The sequence below is a fragment of the Poecilia reticulata genome, chromosome 19 (assembly GCF_904066995.2).
Source record: "Poecilia reticulata chromosome 19, P_reticulata-male-v2, whole genome shotgun sequence".
Classification (NCBI taxonomy): Eukaryota; Metazoa; Chordata; class Actinopteri; order Cyprinodontiformes; family Poeciliidae; genus Poecilia; species Poecilia reticulata.
Window position 1 is genome coordinate 5,691,368 of NC_088848.1, and position 21,145 is coordinate 5,712,512.

Consider the following 21,145-nt stretch of genomic DNA (forward strand, 5'->3'; position numbering starts at 1 on the left):
TTAAAGGCTTTATTTATTTTTATTTTTTTCACACATCTTCTCAGTGTTAGTGACTTGAACTAGAATGGAAACTAGTTCAATTTGCTGCATTTCTATACAACATTTTGATGTTCTTGCAGGAAAACGAAGATGAGTCTACTTCTGATTCCGACGTCTGAGACGACCGCCGCGCTCCTGGGTGGGAGACAAACCCACCTGAAATAATAACATGGACTCAACTAAATTTATCTAGAAACCTTGTGAAAGAGAGCACAGTGTTCTGTGACACCTTTAGATGTAACTTAACTTCAGTGAAGGTATTTGTATGAAAATCTTCTGGAATATGTGATTTGTTATGACTAGAATCCGACTGGTTTAGTTCAGTGAATATTGTAAATCAAACCTTTGAAACATTCTTGATTAAGAGTTTGTGCCTTTTGTCAATTTCAATTCTGTGAAGCATCTTTTACTAAACTTTTATCATTAAATTGTGTCTGTCGCTGGTATTATTCTTTGATCTTTCAGTCTAATCATAAGAGGCTCCCCCCTGCGTTATCCCTTTTGATCACAGATAAAACTCTGATCTCCATCTTCTGCGTCTGACCCACTGAGCGACTGCGAAACGCTTTGTCATCCTCTATTTAATCCAGTGATCGCAGAGCAACCGCAACACTTCTGTGTGCCTTTTCTCACACGCTCCAGTGTGTCTGCACACATTAGGGCCGCGCCAGCCAAATGAGCGGAGGCACCACAGACAAGTGAACAAGGCAGATAAGAGAGAGAGAGGGGCTGGGAAGGGTGGTGGGAGCCGTGTTTTCGTGCCTCGTGATGATTCACAGTCCACGTTTCCAACCTGCTGGTTCCCCATGAGGCATCACCCAGAGAGCGAGCTGCACTCAGAGAGACGGAGAGGTGGAGAGAAGGAGGGAGGGAGAGACGCACACCAAAGAGGCATGCAGCTCACAGCATGTGTGCACACAGTGCTGCCTTCAGGGACTGTGGGAACATTACCTCATGCATGAATTGTCCAGTTATACCAGAGTGGATTTTAGAAAGCCAAGGAATTCCCTTATTTAAAAACTAGAGTTGGAACATGTCAGTTTTCTTCTTCTTACTGACAGAAAAATCAATGTTTTTGCACATCCAACTGGATGTAACCTTTCTGCATTTGCTGGTTTTATGGAATGACACTGATGGTTTCTCAATTTATTCTGAAGAGAACAAGAAACAGAAAAACAGCCATGCTACGGGCCGCCGGCTCCAAGTCCTACACAACGAAAGCAAATTCCTGCTTTCATTATGAAATACGTTAACGAATGTATTTCGTTAACGTGAAATACATTCACGTTAACGAATGTATTTCAACACAGATTATGACAATAATAAATGATATACCTATAAATAAACTGGATGTATTTGGATAAAAAAAAACACCCACCTCTCCGACAGGACAACCTGACATCGGGGTTCCCGATCTTAAAGTCACACGTTTATAACAATGACAAAGTTTTCAAAGGTGTTACAGTCAGGTAAGGAGCGATCTGAACAACACAAAAACTACATTTTGTGTAATTAAAACAAAAATGAAGTACAACCGGGTTACAAGTGCATCAACACTAAGAATTCCAACAAATTATGATCTATAAACTAGGGGTGCACTTTTTGCAGTTTTCTGGCCGATCGCTGATTACCGATCTGCCTGACCTGCTGATTCCGATTCTTTTTGTCTGAAATGTTGCTAAATATAGTAAGAAAGTCGGTGTACCCTTACACATCCACACTACCATGCAAGTACTTTAATGCATTTTTTTTTAACTTAATTTAAAATCGTAAAAAGATTTGGGACATATGTCTGGATACACAGATGCAGAAAACCTCTTATTTTCTTATTTTGTGTGCATGTTAAGTGTTTTTTGCCCCATAAAGTTCATAGAAATTCTAAGCAGTTGCTCAACTCTCAGATTGGATTGGAAATTATTAGCAGCCAGAACAATCCAGATTCGTGCATCCCAATAAAAATAGATAGTAATATTCACTTTGTCCTTTTTTTGAACATTCAAACTTTAATATACTTTAAACAGAGACGAATATATTGTCCACCCAACCAACGCATCCACGATCCTGTTAACACGAGATCTAAAATAAATAAAAACACATTTCTTCTGACTTGCTAATCATCGATCATTTGGGTGTGATCATGGTAACCAAACCTCTACAAAACAAGTCACGCCACATTTTAGCAGGTTCTTTTTGAGCAGATATTGCTCAGGATATTGCTTATGTCACATATAGGAAAGAGATTAACTCTGGACATCTTTTTGTCGCCTATAATAATTTCAGTAAAGATTTATACTAAAACAAAACATCGGAATTACCACATATGGATTTCCACTCACTTATTTTTACGAATACAGTCAAAGAGAGAAGCCGCTGAAAAACCTGTGAGCATGGAATTTACGAGGCGTCCCCGAAGGCAGCAGGAGGAGAGCCGAGACAAGGCGAGAGCGAAGTGGCATCGGGGGGAAGGGGCGGCTCATTTAGATAGACAGGAAGGAGCGGGGAAATAAAACCTAATGTATATCACTCAGCTGCGGACCAGACAGACAGAACCTGAGAATAGAGAAATAAATAAACATAAATAAACAAAACAAAGGTTGGTTTGCATTCACGGCTGCCGGGCTGTCGAGTGGAAACAAAGACAGACGGAGAGAGGACCGCACGCTGAGAGGAGCCTCAACAAGGTAAGGATGCTTTCAATATGCGCTCACTTACCTCTGCACGCCTTTTAGCCTTTATTTATTAGTCTGAGACTGAATGAGCGGTGTAGAAATGTTACAGCGCAGGAGTCTGAGACTAAACGGCAATGAAAGAATATGCTTCTTAAAAAAAAAAAGCTTTGAGAAACTCTTAAATGTGGTAGGTTTGACAGCACATGTATGAAGGGAAAACGTGTGTGACTGACTGGACTCCATGTAAATGAGGGGTGTGGACTACTACCTGGGGTTGACTGATACCCAGCTCCAGTCCATCTCAGCTGGACTATAAAAAGTAATTTTATGGCTTTATTTGCCCTTTGTAGGCAAATAAAGAGACTTGTTGAGGGAATTAAAGAAATTAGTGATTTTAATTACCAGACACAGAAGTCCTAAAGGCATTTTTAGGATTCTGCAACTGTGTTGGGAATAATAAAAATAATAAAATTTTTATCCTAGTGGAAAAATATACTTTATATCTGAAGCACGATATTTTGGTGAGCACATATTTTGCGATCAGTGTAAGTAAATTAAACAAATGCACTAATGCAAAGATGAGTACTTTTATACCTTTTGGTAGTGATAAATAGCACATGGGGTTCCACAAGGCGCCATTCTGGAGTCACATCCATTCAATATATGTTTGCTCCTCCTATTTCATATTGCAGAACAGAATAATGTCTCTTAAATCAGAACTAAAAACACTTTTGCTTACTGTAGCCTTTCCTGTAAAGAACAAATATTTGGTCAGTTCATTTTTATTATATCTCAGCAAGTTAGTTGATTGTTTTACATTTGCATTTTGTTTGTTTTTATTTTTTTGTTTCTTATTTTACTGCTTGTTTTTTATGCAATTTTCTTTACCTTTCGTTCATTTATTTAAAGTTCTTAGCATACCCTGTTTATGAATGCTGCTACAGGTAAACCTTCCCTAGTCTAAAATATTCAAAACATCAGCAACAAATAGCAGAATACAGAAGAAACTAGACTGATAGAGGCCCCGCATAGTCATTTATTGGACAAAATCAATATGAATACATAGGAAATAAGAAAAATATAGCAAAACTGTGGGGTGGTGGTAAACAGCCACAAACATACATATAACAGACAGGTTCTGTCTGTGATGCAAAAGTCCTTGGTAATATTTTTAAATTAGCAATGTTACTATTTTAACATACTCCACTATGTTAAAATAGTGGAGTAAAATAAAGCAACAAGTTGCCAAATACTGAAGATTAACAAAAAAAAAATGGCTAAGACTTAAAATGATGCAACAATTATTGTAAGGGGCAAAAGGGCATATAAACCTCTTAAAATATTATCAAATTAGTTAAAAAAAATTATAAACATATTGCATTGATTTTTATTCGGCCAAAATTTAATGCTAACAAACCGTAAAATCTTACAAATAAAGCTCTTTATTTGAGATTTACAGCCTTGTATCCCATCGGTCTGTCGTCTTCTAGCTTTTCACTCGATATTGTTACACTGTATTATTGCCACTTTCCCATCATCCTTGAATCAAACCTCTTCTGCATCGACTTCTGCATAAAATTTCTTCTCTGCCATGAAAGGGAAAAAGATTTTGCCTGCAGGTTTTTGGAGTGTTTTGTGAGATAGACTCTGAAACCTCGCGGTCCGTCCCTCAGACACAAAGGCAGCAGCTTTTATTCCAGCAGCGAGCGCTCGGGCCGGCCTGATCCTCCATCCGGCTGCTTCTCAAATGGGGGCGTGCTGAAGGTGTTTTCAAGTGATTTTCTTATAAGCTTCTTAAGAGCCGTCTGCCTCCTGACCTCCTCTGCACAAACATTTCAGTTTCTGTCTGGTGTTTTATCTAAGCAGTCTCAAAGTCTCACATAAGCCTTAGGATATCGAAATAACAATGCAGGTTATTGTTTCATATTTGGACTTGGTTTCAGATCTTGATTTTGAACTTGTAAGATTACATTGAGTGAGAAATTTACAATAATTTGGAAAGAGAAGCTTGATTTCGTTAGTAATTGGATAGAAATGCATTTCTTTTTAGATTAGATGTCAAACAGAAGGTCCGGGGGCCAAATCCGGCCCACCATAGCTTTTTTAGTGGCCCTTTAGACTCCAGACTTAAACATAAATAGAACCGTCAAGACAAGAGTTGTGTGCTTAAATATTGTTTTACTAATCATATCAAAGTGACAGTTTACTTGAAGCATTAGTCAACGCTTCCAGTTTTACTACGATGTGGAAATTCACACAAAATCAACAAATTGCAGCATTTTTTGTGCTGATTCATAATTGGGTGTTTACTGAAAATTTTCCAAAATATTGGTTTGAAGTGATGCCAACTCCCACCCGTAGGTGGCAGTATATTTTACTCCTCCACTTCTGCCTCGTCTTTACTTAAGTCAAGTTCTAGTCTGTGATCGATTTTTTGCAAGTAACAAAAAGTCACATTTAATGTCATACATAAGTGGAATATTGCAAAAGTCCTTGGTTATATTTTTAAATTAGCAATTTATTGCAAAACATTCCAAAAATAAAATGGAATCCTGAAAACGAACTCATCAAATGCAGAGACGGTTCTAACCTTTTGTTTATCGGGTTTATCGATACATTTCGGCAGAACCGGCCCTTTAAGAATATTCGTGATCTTGATCTCAAATTGAAAACGAGTTCGCGCTCTATATGGGAATATAATCGGTCAAATGCAAATATGTCAGATGAATTTTGTGGGTGGCATCATAAACGGTGGCTGGGCTTCACACACACACACACACACACACACACACACACACACACACACACACACACACACACACACACACACACACACGCACACGCACACGCGCGCGCGCAATGATGGCCAGATGGCATCTGCAGCATATTGGCGACCTGGCCTCCCCTTTGTCTTCCTCTTGGGACCCGTTCGGCAGCGAATGAATGTGACAAGCAGGTGGCCTGCACCCATGTTTACATGCGAGCCGAGAGGAGAGAGACATTTGGTTAAAATATCTGTACGCGATGTTTGGAGATTTGGCCGGTTTCTCGTTCAACAACATGTGTGATCCACATTAACGTAAGCTGATTTACCAAGTATACACTCCGCCGCATGCGGTTCGTAGTTTTGGTCTCTTTAATGATAATTTCTCTGCATCACTACTGACATTTCCTTCTGCTTTAGTCACATTGAAATCTTCATTCATGCTCTCGCTGCGCGCTCCGTCGTCTAAATCCTAGAGGTTAGATAAAAGCACCATATGGTCCGTGGAAACCATAAGTAACTCGAGTTAATGAGTGAGAGAAACACCAGAATGATGCTGGAGTTAAGCTGTCGCTGACAGCTTGTGATTGGAGAGAGTCGGATTGTCGACTCTCTGGGCCAAACATAGAAAAGTCGAGGAATGTGCTAAGTAGGCAAAAGCCTGATTCTCACGGTGTAATAATGACCCTGAGCATCTAGGTGCTGCTGACACCAAAATCTCAGCCGAAAAGGCAGAATATGATATTTGCTTTCAATTAAAACTGAAAATTATTCCAACTGCAACTAAAATAATGTAATATATTGAATATTCTTCATAATATTGCTGTAAGAACCTTTTTTAGCATTACCAGAATTTTGACAAAGCCCTTAATTTCCTTTAAGTATTTATATTAAAGCATTTTTTGCTTTTCTCTTTATGCGGCGCAAACAAAAATAGCAAGCTACTATAAACTAGTTAGTCTGGTTATGACCAACTGCAATTTTAAAGCGGCATCCTCTGTGTTAAATGTGCTGTGACACATTTATCGTTTTCTTAACCAAGGAAAAGACGTGTGAGCCTGACAGGTCAGTGCACAGCATCTTATTGTACCTTCTTCGGTAACTGATCCATTTTTAGTGCCAAGTGAGAATTCAAATTGAAATTAATTCAAAAATACTTTATTAATCCCAAAGGGAAATTAAATGTAACCTGTATTATTGAAGATTCGTCAAAAGGTTGTTGAGAAGGAGAATTGTTTGTTTTGAGAACAAGCCAAGCTGTAAATAGCAGTTTAAAAAATAATATCTCAAAATCATGCCAACTCTGACAAGTTTTTATTTACTATGTTTAAATACGTTTGTATTTAACATAATATCACAAATACACATTTGGCAATTGAAATACATTATTTTGTCTTATTAAAGATTAAAGCTAAAGAAAAGCCAGTCATTGAGTTTTAAGCAGGCGATAACCATTCACCATTAATATCTGTGTTGTATTTAACCAGCTTTCAAAATGGAGTCAAGAATTCCAATTTCCCAACATTATCTGAACTGAGATTTTCTACATTTTAAGTATATTTTCTGAAACTGTAACAGAACACTTTAATGTGGGGAAAAAACAGTTTTATATCTCTGCACATTCAGCCAATAAACGCATAATGAGTGAAGTTGAACTGAAGTTGTAACATGAACGCATCCAGCAGCGATAGACTGAATCAGTCTGGGAGTATTATTATCATTGATGCCTGGTTTAAGGCTCAGTCTTTGACTGAGGTTAAAGGTCATGACTCAGCTGAGCAGTTTCACACAGATGGCTTGTAATCACAGTGGCGACATAAGTCTTTCACCATACTGCATGAGGATTAGTTCAGGCACAGCTGCACAAAAATAATAGGGCTCAGAAGAAGCAGATAAAAGTTGGTTTTTGTCATTTTTGTTATATACAGACATATACACCACAGTAACCACTGATATTGTTTATTTTCTTGCAGCACAATGTTCGAGTAAAATTACTGCCATCGCAGCATTTAGAGAAACCCATTATTACAGTATAGCCACACACCAATTTGTGCTACATTTGTGCTGGTTTGAGGAGCAAAAAAATTAATTTGAGCTGCTGTCACTTTAAGATATTAACAAAAGTTTCTGGAGGTCAGAGATCTTCACTCCGTGCCTCCCACATTTATGAAATCAAATCAAACTGAGCAGCCAAAAGTTGTTTTTTGTCTCTTTTTGTTACATATACACCACAGTAATCACTGATATTGCTTATTTTCTTGCAGCACAACGTTCTAGTGATGATTGACACCAAATTTGGTGAGATACAATTTTCCTGCACAAACATAGGGCAAACGTCTAACATCAATTTTGTTTCATTTGGTTAAAGTAGAGGGGCTGGTTGAACCTTTGACCTTTAGACTTTCATTAATGTCTCCAAAACAAACGCAGCTCTTGACCAAGAATGACAAATGTTAACACTTTAGTATCGGTGGAATGAAGAGTGATGGTATCATTCAAGGCTAACTTTTCCAGTTTTATTTGACCTCGGTTCTTCCGGTGCAGCAGTTTGAGATTAGCTTCATGCCTCAGTAAAAAGAGAAGGTAATAATTACAGCAAAGCTTCAGCATGAATGAATCCATTGATCACCGTCAGAAGGACGCCGCTCTCTCCTTCATCTTACATTTAATGGCTTTTTAATTAGAAATTACAATCAGAGCTCTGCCCTCTGTAATGTCATGCATAAAAAGGTTTTAGTTGTCAGAGCTACAACTTTGATTCACCTTAACTGTCTGTAAAAAATGTTTTGTTTTTTTTCCTGTAGTTGTGTGTGACTCTCCACACAGTCAGTCAGCTTTCCTTCCTTTCCCCTCCTCGTTCTCTCCATCTCCTCATCCTCCTTGGGTTGAAGCCATGCCCATCGTTTCTGCAAATACAGGTAGAGTGAAATAAATGTCCTACATATTTGTTCACACGTTTGATGTGCTTACAAAAAGCCAGATGTTGTACGATGGTCATTTGTCCGTCATTTAAAAACTGGATTGTGAGGGAATAAAACAAGCATGCTAATAATGGTATGATAATTTTTTTATTTACTATTTTTATTTGCAGGGCTGCATGAGACTCTGGCCATCCTCACATCTCAGCTCCACCCTGGCGCCAACCACAAGGAGGACCTGGTCTTCCTCAGAGACGTCTTCAGTGAGAAAAGCATCGGTTACCTCATGAAGGTTGAGCAGATTCTTCACATTAGATGTACAAAATGTCATTTATGAACCTTTTTCTTTGCATCTACTGTTCCTTTGACAATAATGTTTAAATCCATCAATTCAACAACAACAAAAAATCTGCCAACCAACAAATAATTAATAAAATCCACTAATACTCTGTTTCCATAAATATTATTAAAAATAGCAGCTAAGTTGTTATATAATATATATCAAATTATTGAATGCACAGTTATCTAATTTCTTGTAAATAATTTGTTGTTTTCACAAATATTCATTCATGTTTTTTTTAAATTATCCTCCTCATTTGCACATTTCTTTTAAACACAATATGCTTTTTTTTAGTAACTGTGCAGTATTATTTATTTTGTTGTAATCTTACCCCTTCCTAGGAACAAAAATTCCTTTTTTTTTGTTTTTATCTACAATTTTTTTTTACCTAAGTTTGAATCTGTGTGCTTACACTAATGTAAAGTTTTAGCATTGACTTCATACTTCCCATCAGTTATGTAACATTTGATTAAAGTACTTGTTTTGTTTTTTTTTTTTTACTTCTTAAGTAATATGTTTACCCCCTTAAACAGATATTTAAGCTTATGATTTCTTAAAAAAGAAGTTTCATTTATATTCATTTTTCTCTCTGTTTTACTCCTTACATCTATTTAGTTTCTCTTATTTTCCTGCAGATCCATGAGCGGTTAAAGCTGTATGAGAAGTACAGCCCCACTCCGGTCCTACACAGCGCCTCCTGTCTGGCAGAGGATGTAGGTGCAGTGAAGTTTCCCTCCAAACATTCTTCAAATTGAACTGTTCTTTTCTCTTTGTGTGACACTAATATCTCATAGAGTGATCTATAAAAGAAATAAGTGTGATTTTGGCTCGTTAGCTAGCAGAAGAGCTTCAGAGCGGGCCACTGCAGGATGACGAGCGAGAGCTGCTCCTTTTGCTGAACACACCTCACCTGAAGGTAGATTCGCATTTACTCTAAAACTTTTTCCCTCCACTTTTCTTGAACATTGGATTTTTTTTACATTATTCAATTAAAAAATGCTGTTTTTATCACAAAGGGAAATTAAATGTTGTATCTTGAAAGAGTTGTGGATGGGGATTCTGTGGTAGCAGTCAGTCTTGCAGCGAATTTAAAGAGGCCTCTGACTGAAGACTGTCGCTGACTTGCTAACAGCTTAGTTTCCAGACAACAGAGACAATATTTCACAGCAACATGCCCTGTATGACTCATTAAATTCTCCTTTTTTAACTTCTTTGGGATTTGGGGCTAATAGTTCAGGTATTATTTGAGCTTTTGAGATGCTAATCAGCTGCTCACAGTTGTAATAACAAGATCTTGTTGCTTCAGTTTTGCAGAAGTTTAAGAAAACAGACCAATAATCCTTCCATACACACAGTATCTAAAACCAGAGGGAATAACTGTCCAAACATATAACCTCAGCCAAAAAAAGTCTGAACAAAAGTTGAGAAAAAACAAATCCGAATAAAGTAGCAGAGTTTCTCCAACTCGCTGCCTCCATGAGCGAACTCTGTGTTCTCGGTTTACTTTAATGCATCGGTTTTATCTGTTGGCTCATGCAGGCGGTGCTGTCAGCTCATGACATTGTTGCCCAGAAGAAATTTGACCCGGTTCTTCCCCCGTTGCCAGAAGATTTAGACGATGACTTTGAGGAAGAATCTGTGAAGATCGTCCGTCTGGTTAAGAACAAAGAACCTCTGGTGAGGGTTGACTTTAAATGCTTACCTTGACCAGAGAAAACCCAAGCTCCAGTTGAACGTTCATTTCTGTTTCTGTTTTTTTTTTACATTTATTTTTCACAAGGGAGCAACCATTCGGAGAGACGAGGCCACCGGAGCTGTAATTGTGGCCAGAATCATGCGGGGAGGGGCAGCTGACCGCAGCGGTGAGGCCTCTGATTCGCTAAATCTTTCCGTTCTTTTAGGAAACAAATGAACATTCAGCAGGACAGCAGCAGGAAGGAGCTATATGTAAATAATCCTGAAGCTCCTATAGAGGAAACTACAGTAATCTTTCTCTTATATGTTTGAAGATGATGTCATCAGAGCTGCTACATGTGAGGAGATTAAACTGTGCGACCCATTGAACTGTCAGCAGGCATCAAATCCTTGAGATTATGGCCACAAAATTGCATATTTCCAGATTATAAGCGACTGGCCGTCGCCATGGGGATGTTGTTGACTTGTCGCCAGTGGGAAATGGCTCCAGTCTTTTTCTGCCTGCGGTTTGAAACACGTCTGCTTTCAGGTCTGGTCCATGTAGGAGATGAGCTGCGAGAGGTGAACGGAAACCTGATCACTCACAAAAGGCCTGATGAGATCAGCCAGATCCTGGTAAACAGCAAACAACTGATCAGAATGATGAGGATGATGGTGGTGGTGGAGATGATGATGGTGATGATGATGAAGATAATGATTTTGATGATGGTGGTGGTGATGATGATGATGATGATGATGATGGTGGTGATGATGATGATGGTGGTGATGATGATGATGATGATGATGATGGTGATGGTGATGATAATGACGATGAAGATGATGACCATGTTTCTCTGCTCCTGTCTCCTCAGTCTCAGTCTCAGGGCTCCATCACTCTGAAAATCATCCCAGCTGTTGCTGAAGAAGATCGACTGAAGGAGAGCAGAGTAAAGTTCATCCATCCATCCATCTGTCCATCCATCCGTTATGTCATCCATCCATCCATCTGTCCATCCATCCGTTTCATCATCCATCCATCCCTCTGTCTATCCATTAATAATTCATCCTTCCTTCATTTGTTTATTTCTATCCATCCATCCACCCACCTTGTTCTGTAACTGAATGTATTTTTTAAACTCTTCATTGTTTTGTCCAGTGAAATAATGTAGAATATTTAGTAATTTTTGCTTCCTGACCTGAAGGTCTACCTGCGCGCTCTGTTTGACTACACACCTTTTGAGGACAAGGCAACGCCGTGTCAAGAGGCGGGACTTCCTTTCAAGAGAGGGGACATCCTGCAGGTCGTCAGCCAGGAGGACGCCACCTGGTGGCAAGCCAAGAAAGTGGGCGACTGCAACCTGCGTGCTGCCCTCATCCCCTCCATTCAGTTTCAGGAGAGGTAGCATAAAATGACTCTCTTCACATTATTGTGTGTATTGTCCCTTTTGTAACGGAAACATTATGGATCTGGTTCCAGGCGTCTGAGATACAGAATGAAGATGAATTCCCTTCCTGCTCCTCTGTCTCCCAAAGCTCCAACATGTAAGAGTTATTTACTCTTATGTAAATCTCTGCATTTGACCAGCAACTTCAGATTTACATGACATCAAATGTAGATGGAATCCAATCTATGGAAGATACGCAGAAAAAGAGATTATTTAAAAAGTTGGGTTTAATCTCTGAAATAGTTAAAAGATTTAATTTAAAAGCAGATCTATTATTAGCATGAAATTTCCAGACTAGACATTTTTCAATCATGTCACATGACTGGTGAATCAGATTCTCTTATATAAATTTAGATTTAATGTGTCCTTCCAACCTCTTGTCCTTCTTTTCTTTATTTCTGTTTAATCTTTCTTTTTTCTTGTCCTAAGTTCCATTTTTCCTTGAGCCATTCTTTCTCTCTTTCCTTCTTTTTTGTTCTTTCCTTTCTTTTTCCCATTTTCTCCTACATTCCTTATTCCTTCCTTTCTCACTTTCTTTATTTTTTTCCTCTTTCTTTCCTTCTTTTTGTTTTTTTCATTTTGTTCCTTTTTACTTTTCTTTCTTTGTTTTTTGTTTGCTTCTTCATTTTTCCTTCCTTGTTTTTTTCCTTTTACTTTCTCTCTTCCTTTCTCTGTTTCCTTCTTTCTTTCTAATTTCTTTGTCACTTTCTTTTATTGTTCTCTTGTTTTTCCTTTTTCTTTCCTTCTTTCTTCTTTTTGTTTTCTCTCTTTCCTTCTTATCTTCCTTTGTTCCTTTCCTCTTTGTTCCCTTCTTTTTTCCTTAGTTCTTTGTTTGCTTGTTTGTTTCTTTCACCACCATTTATATCTGGACTACGCCTGTAAAGCAGTTCTGGTTTGTTTTTTATTTTTTCCCTGTTGTGTTTTGTTTAATTATCAGATTCTGAGAAAAACATTGGATTATAATTTTACAAGCCCAAACTTAACAGCATTGAGTGATCATAAATGTATCTGAACTTCTCACCAGACCTCAGTTATCCAGGTCCAAACCTCCCTGATAAAATAGGTACAGAAAAGCAGAAATATGACACTTTAGAAATGGTTGTTAATTTGAGAAAAACATTGGCGAGAACGTTGGTAATAACGTTTTACTACAATGATGCTTTGTGTTGCTCTCACTTTGCCAACTTCAGCTGATCGGACAGAGAAAGGTACGTTCAGAAACCCTCATGTTAGAAAACATGAACCATCTTTAGACAGAAACAACCAACCTGAGGCGTTAAACACAAATACAACTCAACACACAACAGATCAGAGGTGGGCAGAGAAACCAGAAATTGTACTCGAGTAAGAGCAGGACTACTTCAACATATTTTTATTCAAGAGGAGTAAAAGGTATTTGGTAAAACATCTACTCAAGTACTGAGAAACTGATCAAATTATCTATCATTTAATATTTAAAAATTTCATAATCAGACTGACCAAAATATAAATCCAAGAAGAAATTTTGGTATTTTAAGGATGAAAATATCAATAATTCATAGAAGTAACGACAAATAACAAAATCATGCAAAAGAAAAAAAATTCAAATCACTTTCTTTCAATAAAAACTCATGAAACTTTAACAAAAACTGCAGGTGTGTGTCTGTGTCTGGTTAATTTTTTGGTTAAAACATGTTTGCTTTTCATTCAGTGGGTAGAAAATTTACTCACGTAAGAGCAGAGATACTTCATAATAAAATTACTCAAGTGAAAGTAAAAAGTGCAGGCATAAAAGTAATTTTTTTCCGTAAAGTTACTCAAATAATTGTAATTTAGTAAATGTAACTAGCTACCACCCAACTCTGCTCAGACACAGCAATGAAAAGCTTTTTTATTGTTTTTTTTTTTTAATCTAAAAACTGCTTCTCAGAGGACATGTAAAAGTGTCTAAATATTTTTTCTTCTTTGTTGCTTTTGTGTTTGACGCCTTGGTGAAACATCACCATATTTTCATGCCTTAATATCGTTCTGAAATTCCCCCAAAGTGTCTCACCTGAAACTCAGAAACATCCTGATTCAGTTTTAATCCTTCCTTCATACAGAATCATGAATTTGCTTTAAAACATTTGTTTTTACTTTGTTTATACCACGCCTCTCCTGCCTGAGTCTCCTCTGCAGCATCCCCTCCCCGTTCTCACCCCGTTTTCTCCCTGCTTGTCGTCCCACAGAAGACTGTGACAGTAAAAGTGCTCTGAATGGAAAGGATGTAGGTGAGGAAGCACGCCGCCTGAAACATCACATGTTGGCTTAGCCTGTGTGCTAATTCATGCTTTATTTTAGAGGCTGCAGGCTATTGTTGCTAAAGTGTTTGTATGTGTTTCTTCTGCTCTTTACATATTAAAGTTGTTGTTTTTTCTTTAAATATTCATTTATTTAAAGAAATGTAAAAATTTCCTTTGATATTTGTGAACCGTCTCTTAGTTTCCAGTGTGCTCAGCTTTCTAAAGAAAAGTGTTCTGAACAAATATGCTGGGATGAGTTACATTTTTAAGGCTCAGACAAACAGTATTATGTTTTCCTTTAAATTCAGTAGATAAAACAGTTAAATCAGTATTCTGCTTTTTTTTTTTTAAGCTGAACTTTCCTGAAAGTTTTTAAGGATATTAAATTAGAGTTTAAACATAGTTATTAAGACTTGACGATATAAAACAAAGCTCATTTTGTCACTAAATTTAACATTGTGTGTTGGAGTGGTAAAATAAGATATGTTACTTCTTAGGTTTGTTAATTGCACATTAATCTTTAGTGGACACAAAATCATTTACTTCCACTTTTAATGATAGAAACATTTGGTTTTCAGATGAGTTTCTCTTTCTGTGATGGTTTAACTTTCACTGTGAACTGTTTGGAAAAGTTTCCATCTATTAATTATACCACCGCAATCACTTCATGAGAAGAAGTACTAAATAATTTAATTTCTTAAAAGAATAAAATCAAAAGAAAATGGGCCAAACAGTGAACTAACTACTACAACCTCATAAAGAAATGATCATCAGTGTTACTTATAATACGTTTTTAAATTACAGTATTTTCCGCACTATAAGGCGCACCTAAAAACCTTCAATTTCCTCAAAACCCGACAGTGCGCCTTATAATCTCGACAGTGCGCCTTATAATCAAGTGCGCCTTATATATGGACCAATATTGAGCCACAACAGGCCTAGCAACTACGGTAAGCAGCCGCTGACTTCCTTTTCCCCCGTAGAAGAAGAAGCGCGCTGTGCATGCTGGGATAGTTGTCAGAACGCTGGTTTGTTAATAAAGTTTGATAATACATTTAAAGCCAGGGGGTGGGGGAGACGCAGGGGAAGAGAGACAGAGACTGCGGCGGCAGCGTGTTGGTTGGTCTGTGTTACCCAGAAAGCAGTTGGGCACAATATTGCAACACCAACACGGTGAGTGAAACAACGACTGGGGCAGACTACTATATAAAGCACTGGGGACCATTTTTTTATTTATTTTTTTACAAATGTGGATGTGTAATAATAGTGTATGAAACAAATTGGCAACAGAATCTGAAGCGTCTATTCTATGCGCCTTATTTTTGAAATTTTTTTAAAAATAGGCCATTCATTGAAGGTGCGCCTTATAGTGCGGAAAATACTGGGTATCTTCAAAATTTTGGAAAAGGCCAATGATATGCACATTGATGGTACATTTATGTCAAATATGTGTAAAACTGCATGATTTGTCTCCCCCTGCTGGCAAAAGTAATACATTTGATGTATTACTTTATAAAATAGCATTTAGATTTATTTCTTGTTTTTTTTTTATTAGAACAAAAAACAAATCCCCAAAATAAGAATAATTCAAGTGACTGCTTGCTGATTTATTCTTTGCTAGAGAAATAAATTTTTTGTTAGTTCGTTGGAACGTGAACAGTCAGGTGAGAGGATTACAGGGATGTCCCATTCAGCAATGAGTTTTTTTTAATAACTTATCACATAATATCTACATCATAGTGTTGGTAAATTAGTCTTAGAAATTTTTGCACTTGATTAATTCAAAGAAAAATGACTTCCTCCTCCAAAATATTAAACTTAAGCTAATTTGTTTTTATTACATAGGGGGGACAAAATACAACAGAACAGTTTCATTTAAATCGTTTGCTCTAATAACTATCTAATTTAGTTGAGGAAATGTAACTAAACCGATGTAGAGAAAAGCTGAATATTTCTATGTGAATATTGGGAATCGATACAGAAAGTACCTTTGTAAATGTGTTGTCTAAGTGTTTCCTTCTCCAGTTTTAGTCTTTTCCTATTTAGTTTTGTTTCTGATGCATTTATTAAACTGGATTTTAGAGTTTACGTTGATTTAGAACATGTTTTAATTATCATTATCAGTAACAAACGGCTGGCTGAATGTCTTTAAGTGCTTAATATCTGGTTAATCTTTTCTCTGTTTCCAAAAAAGTAATAATCTGTTACTGCAGCATACTGATTATTAGTAAATATACACATTTTAAATGAATCTCTGACATCATAGGAAGTATCTGAATGGCTTTTTGTGCCTTCTATTTCTTTGAAACGCATTTTTGAGCTAATTTATTCCAACAAGCAGGATTGTTGGGATACATTAGGAGCAGCCGGCACTTTGTCTCATCACCTTGTCACTGTGAGCCGTCGTGGCATCTGATTGGCCAGCTCCAACTGCTCATTTTTTCCCCCATGTGTTTGAAAGGCGGACGCGGCATGCATGGCTTCATAGCTTCCATTGTGTTGGTGACTGAAACTGGTGAAATAAATGGTCTAATATGACGCTGTAGTTTCTCCCAAGAGTAAGGCAGCTCCTGCCTTCTGTGGCCATGCTTTCTCATGGGAATTTTACTCAGGTACTCTTACTGGTTTCCTACGGTGTTTGCAGTGCTCTAACACAGTTCTAATCGTTAAATAAAAAGAGAGTTTATATTTAAGGAGTTGTTACATTTTACTGAGTCTCTTTTATTTTCTGGATAAACAATAAGTCTGTTGTCTGTATGTCTCGACCGCAGCCAGTTTACGCCGAAGTTTCCGGCTGAAAAAAGATCGACAGGGTTCACCGGCAGAGACCCAAACGCCAGACGGCCATCGGTCGGACTTCCGGATCTATGAGGAAGTTACGCAATATTTGCCCCGCCCTGGAGAAAAGCCCCGCCTTATTGTACTGATAGGTAAGGTACGCTGTTAAAAAACGGACGTATTTTCAAAGAAAACATTTGGCGTGGCAGCAGAAATGAAAGAAACAAGTTAGGACTTAAGAGAGAAGGATTTATTAAAAAAAAAAACACAAAAAAAACCCCAGATTTAAATTACTGTTGTGAGAAGCTAAAAGTGTGTTTTTCAGTCTTTAAATGAAAATGTGTTAAAATCATGCTAAACAAATACAATAAGGTTTATATTTTCTTTTAGCTGGAATTCCTTGGAGATATGTTTTAGAAAAAAATGTGTGAAAGCTTATGCTGCTTGGATTTTGACGATACTTTATGAATAACAAAATGATTCTCTCTACACTGTTTTTGCTCCTGTTGACATCGACAGGAATTTACTTTTTAAAATCTATTTCTGTATTTGTTTTGTCTTGTTTTGTGTGTGTTTTTTTCCTTTTGGTTACACTTTATTTGACAGGATTTGCATAAGACTGACATGGATTTGGTTAAAAATGACACTTAATGCAAAACACACTTTTATTGGGCTTTTAATGCTTGTTTAATTGAACTTTGCAATAAAAGTTTCATTTTTTGCCAAATAATGCAAAGTTGGCACTTTTAATGGTCTTTTAATTTATCTTTTAGTGCATCTTTTCATTAAAATTGTCGTTATTAAATAAATAACTATAGGATTATTTAATGCAAAGTTGACACTTTTATTGGGCTTTTAATGCTTGTTTAATTGAACTTTGCATTAAAAATTTAATTATTTAGCAAATAATGCAAAGTTGACACTATTAATGGACCTTTAATGCAGCTTTGCATTAAAATTGTCACTATTTACCAAATGATATTCATGACAGCAGTGGTAAACATTTATGAAGACTCTTTCATGTTCATGACGGTTGTCATGTCAATCTTATGCATAAGCCTTCAAATAAAGTGCTACCTTTTCTTTTTTGACTTGTACATGGAAAGGTAAAAAATTTCCAATATCAGATTTGATGGAAATTATAGGGTTAAATTTTTTTAGAAATATGTTTACACTAATCATTTTGTGGGCCACAGGTTCGCTAGGAGCTCGAGTCACGGAGCTAAAACAGAAGGTGATAGCAGATAATCCTCGGTGGTTTGGTCTGGCTGTTCCCCGTAAGCATTCCTGTACATAAAACGGATAATTCAGCTGATGCAGCCTCTATATTCAAAAACGTGTGTTTATCTCCATCTCACGTGGCCTGGTGGTTGTTTGAACCTTGACCTGAAGACACGACCCGAGCCAGAAAGACTCACGAGAGAGAAGGAGTGGAGTACCACTTCATCAGCAGAGCAGCTTTTGAGGCCGACATCCAGAATGGGAAGTGAGTAAACAAACAGTGTTACAAATAGAAAGTTTTAACAAGTAGAATTTTTTTATTTTTTTATTTTATGAGAATTATGTTTTGTTCTTCAGGTTTATTGAATATGGGGAGTATAAAGAGAATCTGTACGGCACCAGCTTGGAGTCCATTCATAAAGTTCTGAGTCAGAACAAAGTCTGTTTAGTGGACGTGCAGCCAGAGGTGAGTATGACTGTCACCATCTGCAGCAGGGATGACAAACCCGTCTTCCTTTTGGGCCAAATCAAGACCATGGATGTTCTTAAAGGGCCGGAATGTACTGATAAAGTCTGTAGAAATAGAAATAAATTCTTAACATTAAATAATATTGAACATCTTTTCAGTCCATCCAGAATTTCGCAATCGTTTTGGTGATTTTTGTTTTGCAATAGAAAAAGTGTTTGTGGCAGTAATTTTGAAATATTTGCGCCTTTTTATTACTCGCCATATCATTATGGATAATAACTTGACATTAAGAAAACATTAAGAAAACATTACTCAGAAAATGGGGAATACGTTTCTCCATTTTTGTGAAAAATCTACAATCATGCATTAGCGCAAAAAAAGTGCAGGGTTTTGTTGATTTTTAGGTGAATTTCCATGATAATTAAAAAGAAACTAGAGGGACTGATTGATGCAATTTGGCAATAAACGGATAAAAACTGCTTGAATTGATAAAATAATAATTAAACACACTTGAAGGTTCTATTTATGTATCAGTCTGCTGGTTGTTGTGTTACATCTCAGTTTAAGATACATTTTTAATTATAAATGACTGTAACGCACCATAGTAGGTGGTTTAGCTGCATTGTGATGAATGTTTCCACATCATTCAGGCACTGAAGACGCTGCGAACGGCCGAGTTCAAACCATACATCATCTTCGTGACGCCTCGCTTCCCCGACTGCCAAAGAAAACACTTCGGCTCCTCTTCCTCTCTCAGCGCCGGGATCACGGTAACTCACACGGAAAGCAGCATACGGATTCTTATTACTGGTGATGTTTGAGTGAAAGTACGCGTCTGGTTGTCACCAGGAGGAGGACCTCCAGGAAATGAAGCAGTCTGCAGAGAAGATGGACGAGTGCTACGGCCATTGGGTGGACTACGTGTTGGTGAAGGAGGACCCAGTGAGTGCCTTAGCGGAGCTCCAGGTGGCGCTGGAGAGGGTGCAGACGGAGCCGCAGTGGGTTCCCGTGTTCTGGGTGAGGCGTTAGCCTAATCAGCTTCCTGATAAACGGAGACCACTGTGCAAGGACCCACCTCAGTGGGGGGGTCAAATGTTTACTGCCATGTAACCATTCCACACTTAGAGAAGGACCGCCATAAAAAAACTGAAAAATGTTCCTGATAGTTGATGCAGTCACAGGAAAAATAAGTACACCCTGTTTTGGCAGACTCTTAAAGGGGCAGCATGCATTTTCCACTAAGTGCAGTTTTATAGCACCGTCAAGTAACTATGTTAACTTCTGTTATAAAATTGCTGTATGACTTTGTAATTTAATGAAGAAAAATTAAAACTCCTGCTCTTTCTAAAACTCCAACTTCAGGACATCATCACAACATGGCTCCTCTGTTGACCCTTTAACATTTTTACCAGCACTGCATTCAGCAGTAGCTCATATGAGCTCAGCACTTCCACCTGAGGTGTTTGCTAATTGCTGCTGGCTAGTCTGAAGGAGCTGAATGAGCTGCTCTGTGAAGCAGAAGCTTGAAAGCTGCAGCTCTGAGGAGGAGCTGCGTCTCGAAGGCGGGGCTAGGGCCATCCAGACGTTTTGCACAGCTGAATGGTTGCCATGGGAGATTCAATGATTTCTGGAACATGCATGAAAGAATCAAGGCAACATACAGCTCTGGAAAAAATAAAGAGCCCTCTGCACTGAACCGCATTGAAAACCTCCTGGTTATTCCACCAAAGACTGATTTCTGAACTCTTCCTGAGTGAGAACATTTGTATTGTTTCTAAATGAATATGAACTTGTTTTCTTTGCATTGTTTGAGGTCTGGAAGCTCTGCATCTTTTTTATTTTGACCATTTCTCATTTTCTGCAAATACTAAATATTTGCTTTGCATTTCAGAGACATGTCAGTAGTTCATAGAATAAAAGAACAAAGTTAAATTTACTCAAACATAAACCTATAAAAAGCAAAATCAGAGAAACTGATCATTTTAAGTGGTCTCTTAAATTGTTTTACAAAGCTGCATGTGTTTTTGGTGAGGGAATAACATAACGTGTTATTACCGATACACTTCCATATTGGTGTTAAAACACACCTGGAGATAAGAAAAAATTATTTAGCAACGATTCCACATACAGATGACTTATTTATCTTTGTAAAATCCTCTGGAAGCAGCCAGGGTGTACTTATTTTCCTATGCCTGTACTACAGTTAAGGAAACTCTTTCCAGTGGCTAATTGTGTCTTTAATGCAAAAAAAGTCTGCAGTGGCTCCCAGGTTGCAGGTGAGACTGTTGTAGTGAAGCAGTGCTGATGTACATACTGTATATCTGAAGTATGGCGGTAGAATAACGGCTAACTCAGGCATGCAGGACCAAGTTTCAGTCCATGTCACAGATCTGTTGTGGTCAGTAATAGAAGACCTGTTTTAATAGCAGCTATACTGTGAAGTGCCATAATGAATGTGTTGAATTCACACAGGAAACTGTTGTAACCTGTGAGCTGACAGAATAAATCTGCCCTGCTGGACAAACGTTAAGTTTGGTTTATTAAATATTTGGAATAAAACAAACAAA

The 21,145-nt window shown here is 37.6% G+C and overlaps 2 protein-coding genes across 6 annotated transcripts in view; both read left to right on the plus strand.

Moving 5' to 3' along the window:
- The window catches only part of lrp2b (low density lipoprotein receptor-related protein 2b), a 42,363-nt gene extending 41,878 nt beyond the window's left edge, over positions 1-485 (plus strand). Inside the window, exon 81 of the mRNA XM_008436736.3 lies at positions 120-485. Within this exon, the coding sequence (XP_008434958.3) occupies positions 120-158 (39 nt within the window). The 3' untranslated portion in view covers positions 159-485. The remainder of the gene's footprint in view (positions 1-119) is intronic.
- A 1,959-nt stretch (positions 486-2,444) lies between these two features.
- Positions 2,445-21,108, plus strand: LOC103481339 (MAGUK p55 subfamily member 3-like). Of its 5 annotated transcripts, none has more exons than XM_081600495.1 (20): positions 2,445-2,720; positions 8,277-8,390; positions 8,564-8,682; positions 9,366-9,443; positions 9,566-9,646; positions 10,270-10,407; positions 10,511-10,592; positions 10,955-11,040; positions 11,277-11,351; positions 11,607-11,803; positions 11,882-11,946; positions 13,040-13,057; positions 14,057-14,098; positions 16,657-16,722; positions 16,882-17,040; positions 18,085-18,165; positions 18,281-18,374; positions 18,467-18,575; positions 19,229-19,348; positions 19,428-21,108. In XM_081600495.1, exons 2-20 carry the CDS (start codon positions 8,366-8,368, stop codon positions 19,605-19,607), a joined length of 1,815 nt encoding a protein of 604 aa, XP_081456621.1. In that variant the 5' UTR covers positions 2,445-2,720; positions 8,277-8,365; the 3' UTR covers positions 19,608-21,108. The 5 variants fall into 5 exon arrangements, with proteins under 5 accessions (XP_081456621.1, XP_081456622.1, XP_081456626.1 ...); XM_081600496.1 differs by having other exon boundaries at positions 8,299-8,390; XM_081600497.1 differs by lacking the exon at positions 2,445-2,720 and adding an exon at positions 5,572-5,787.
- The last annotated feature ends 37 nt before the right edge of the window (positions 21,109-21,145 follow it).

Excerpts from the sequence above, each read along its gene's own strand:
- LOC103481339 (XM_081600495.1), top strand. The coding sequence starts at position 8,366 with ATGCCCATCGTTTCTGCAAATACAG. Across the intron at positions 8,683-9,365 it reads GCATCGGTTACCTCATGAAG|ATCCATGAGCGGTTAAAGCT; the intron begins GTTGAGCAGATT and ends ATTTTCCTGCAG. Across the intron at positions 16,723-16,881 it reads CTCATGGGAATTTTACTCAG|CCAGTTTACGCCGAAGTTTC; the intron begins GTACTCTTACTG and ends TCTCGACCGCAG.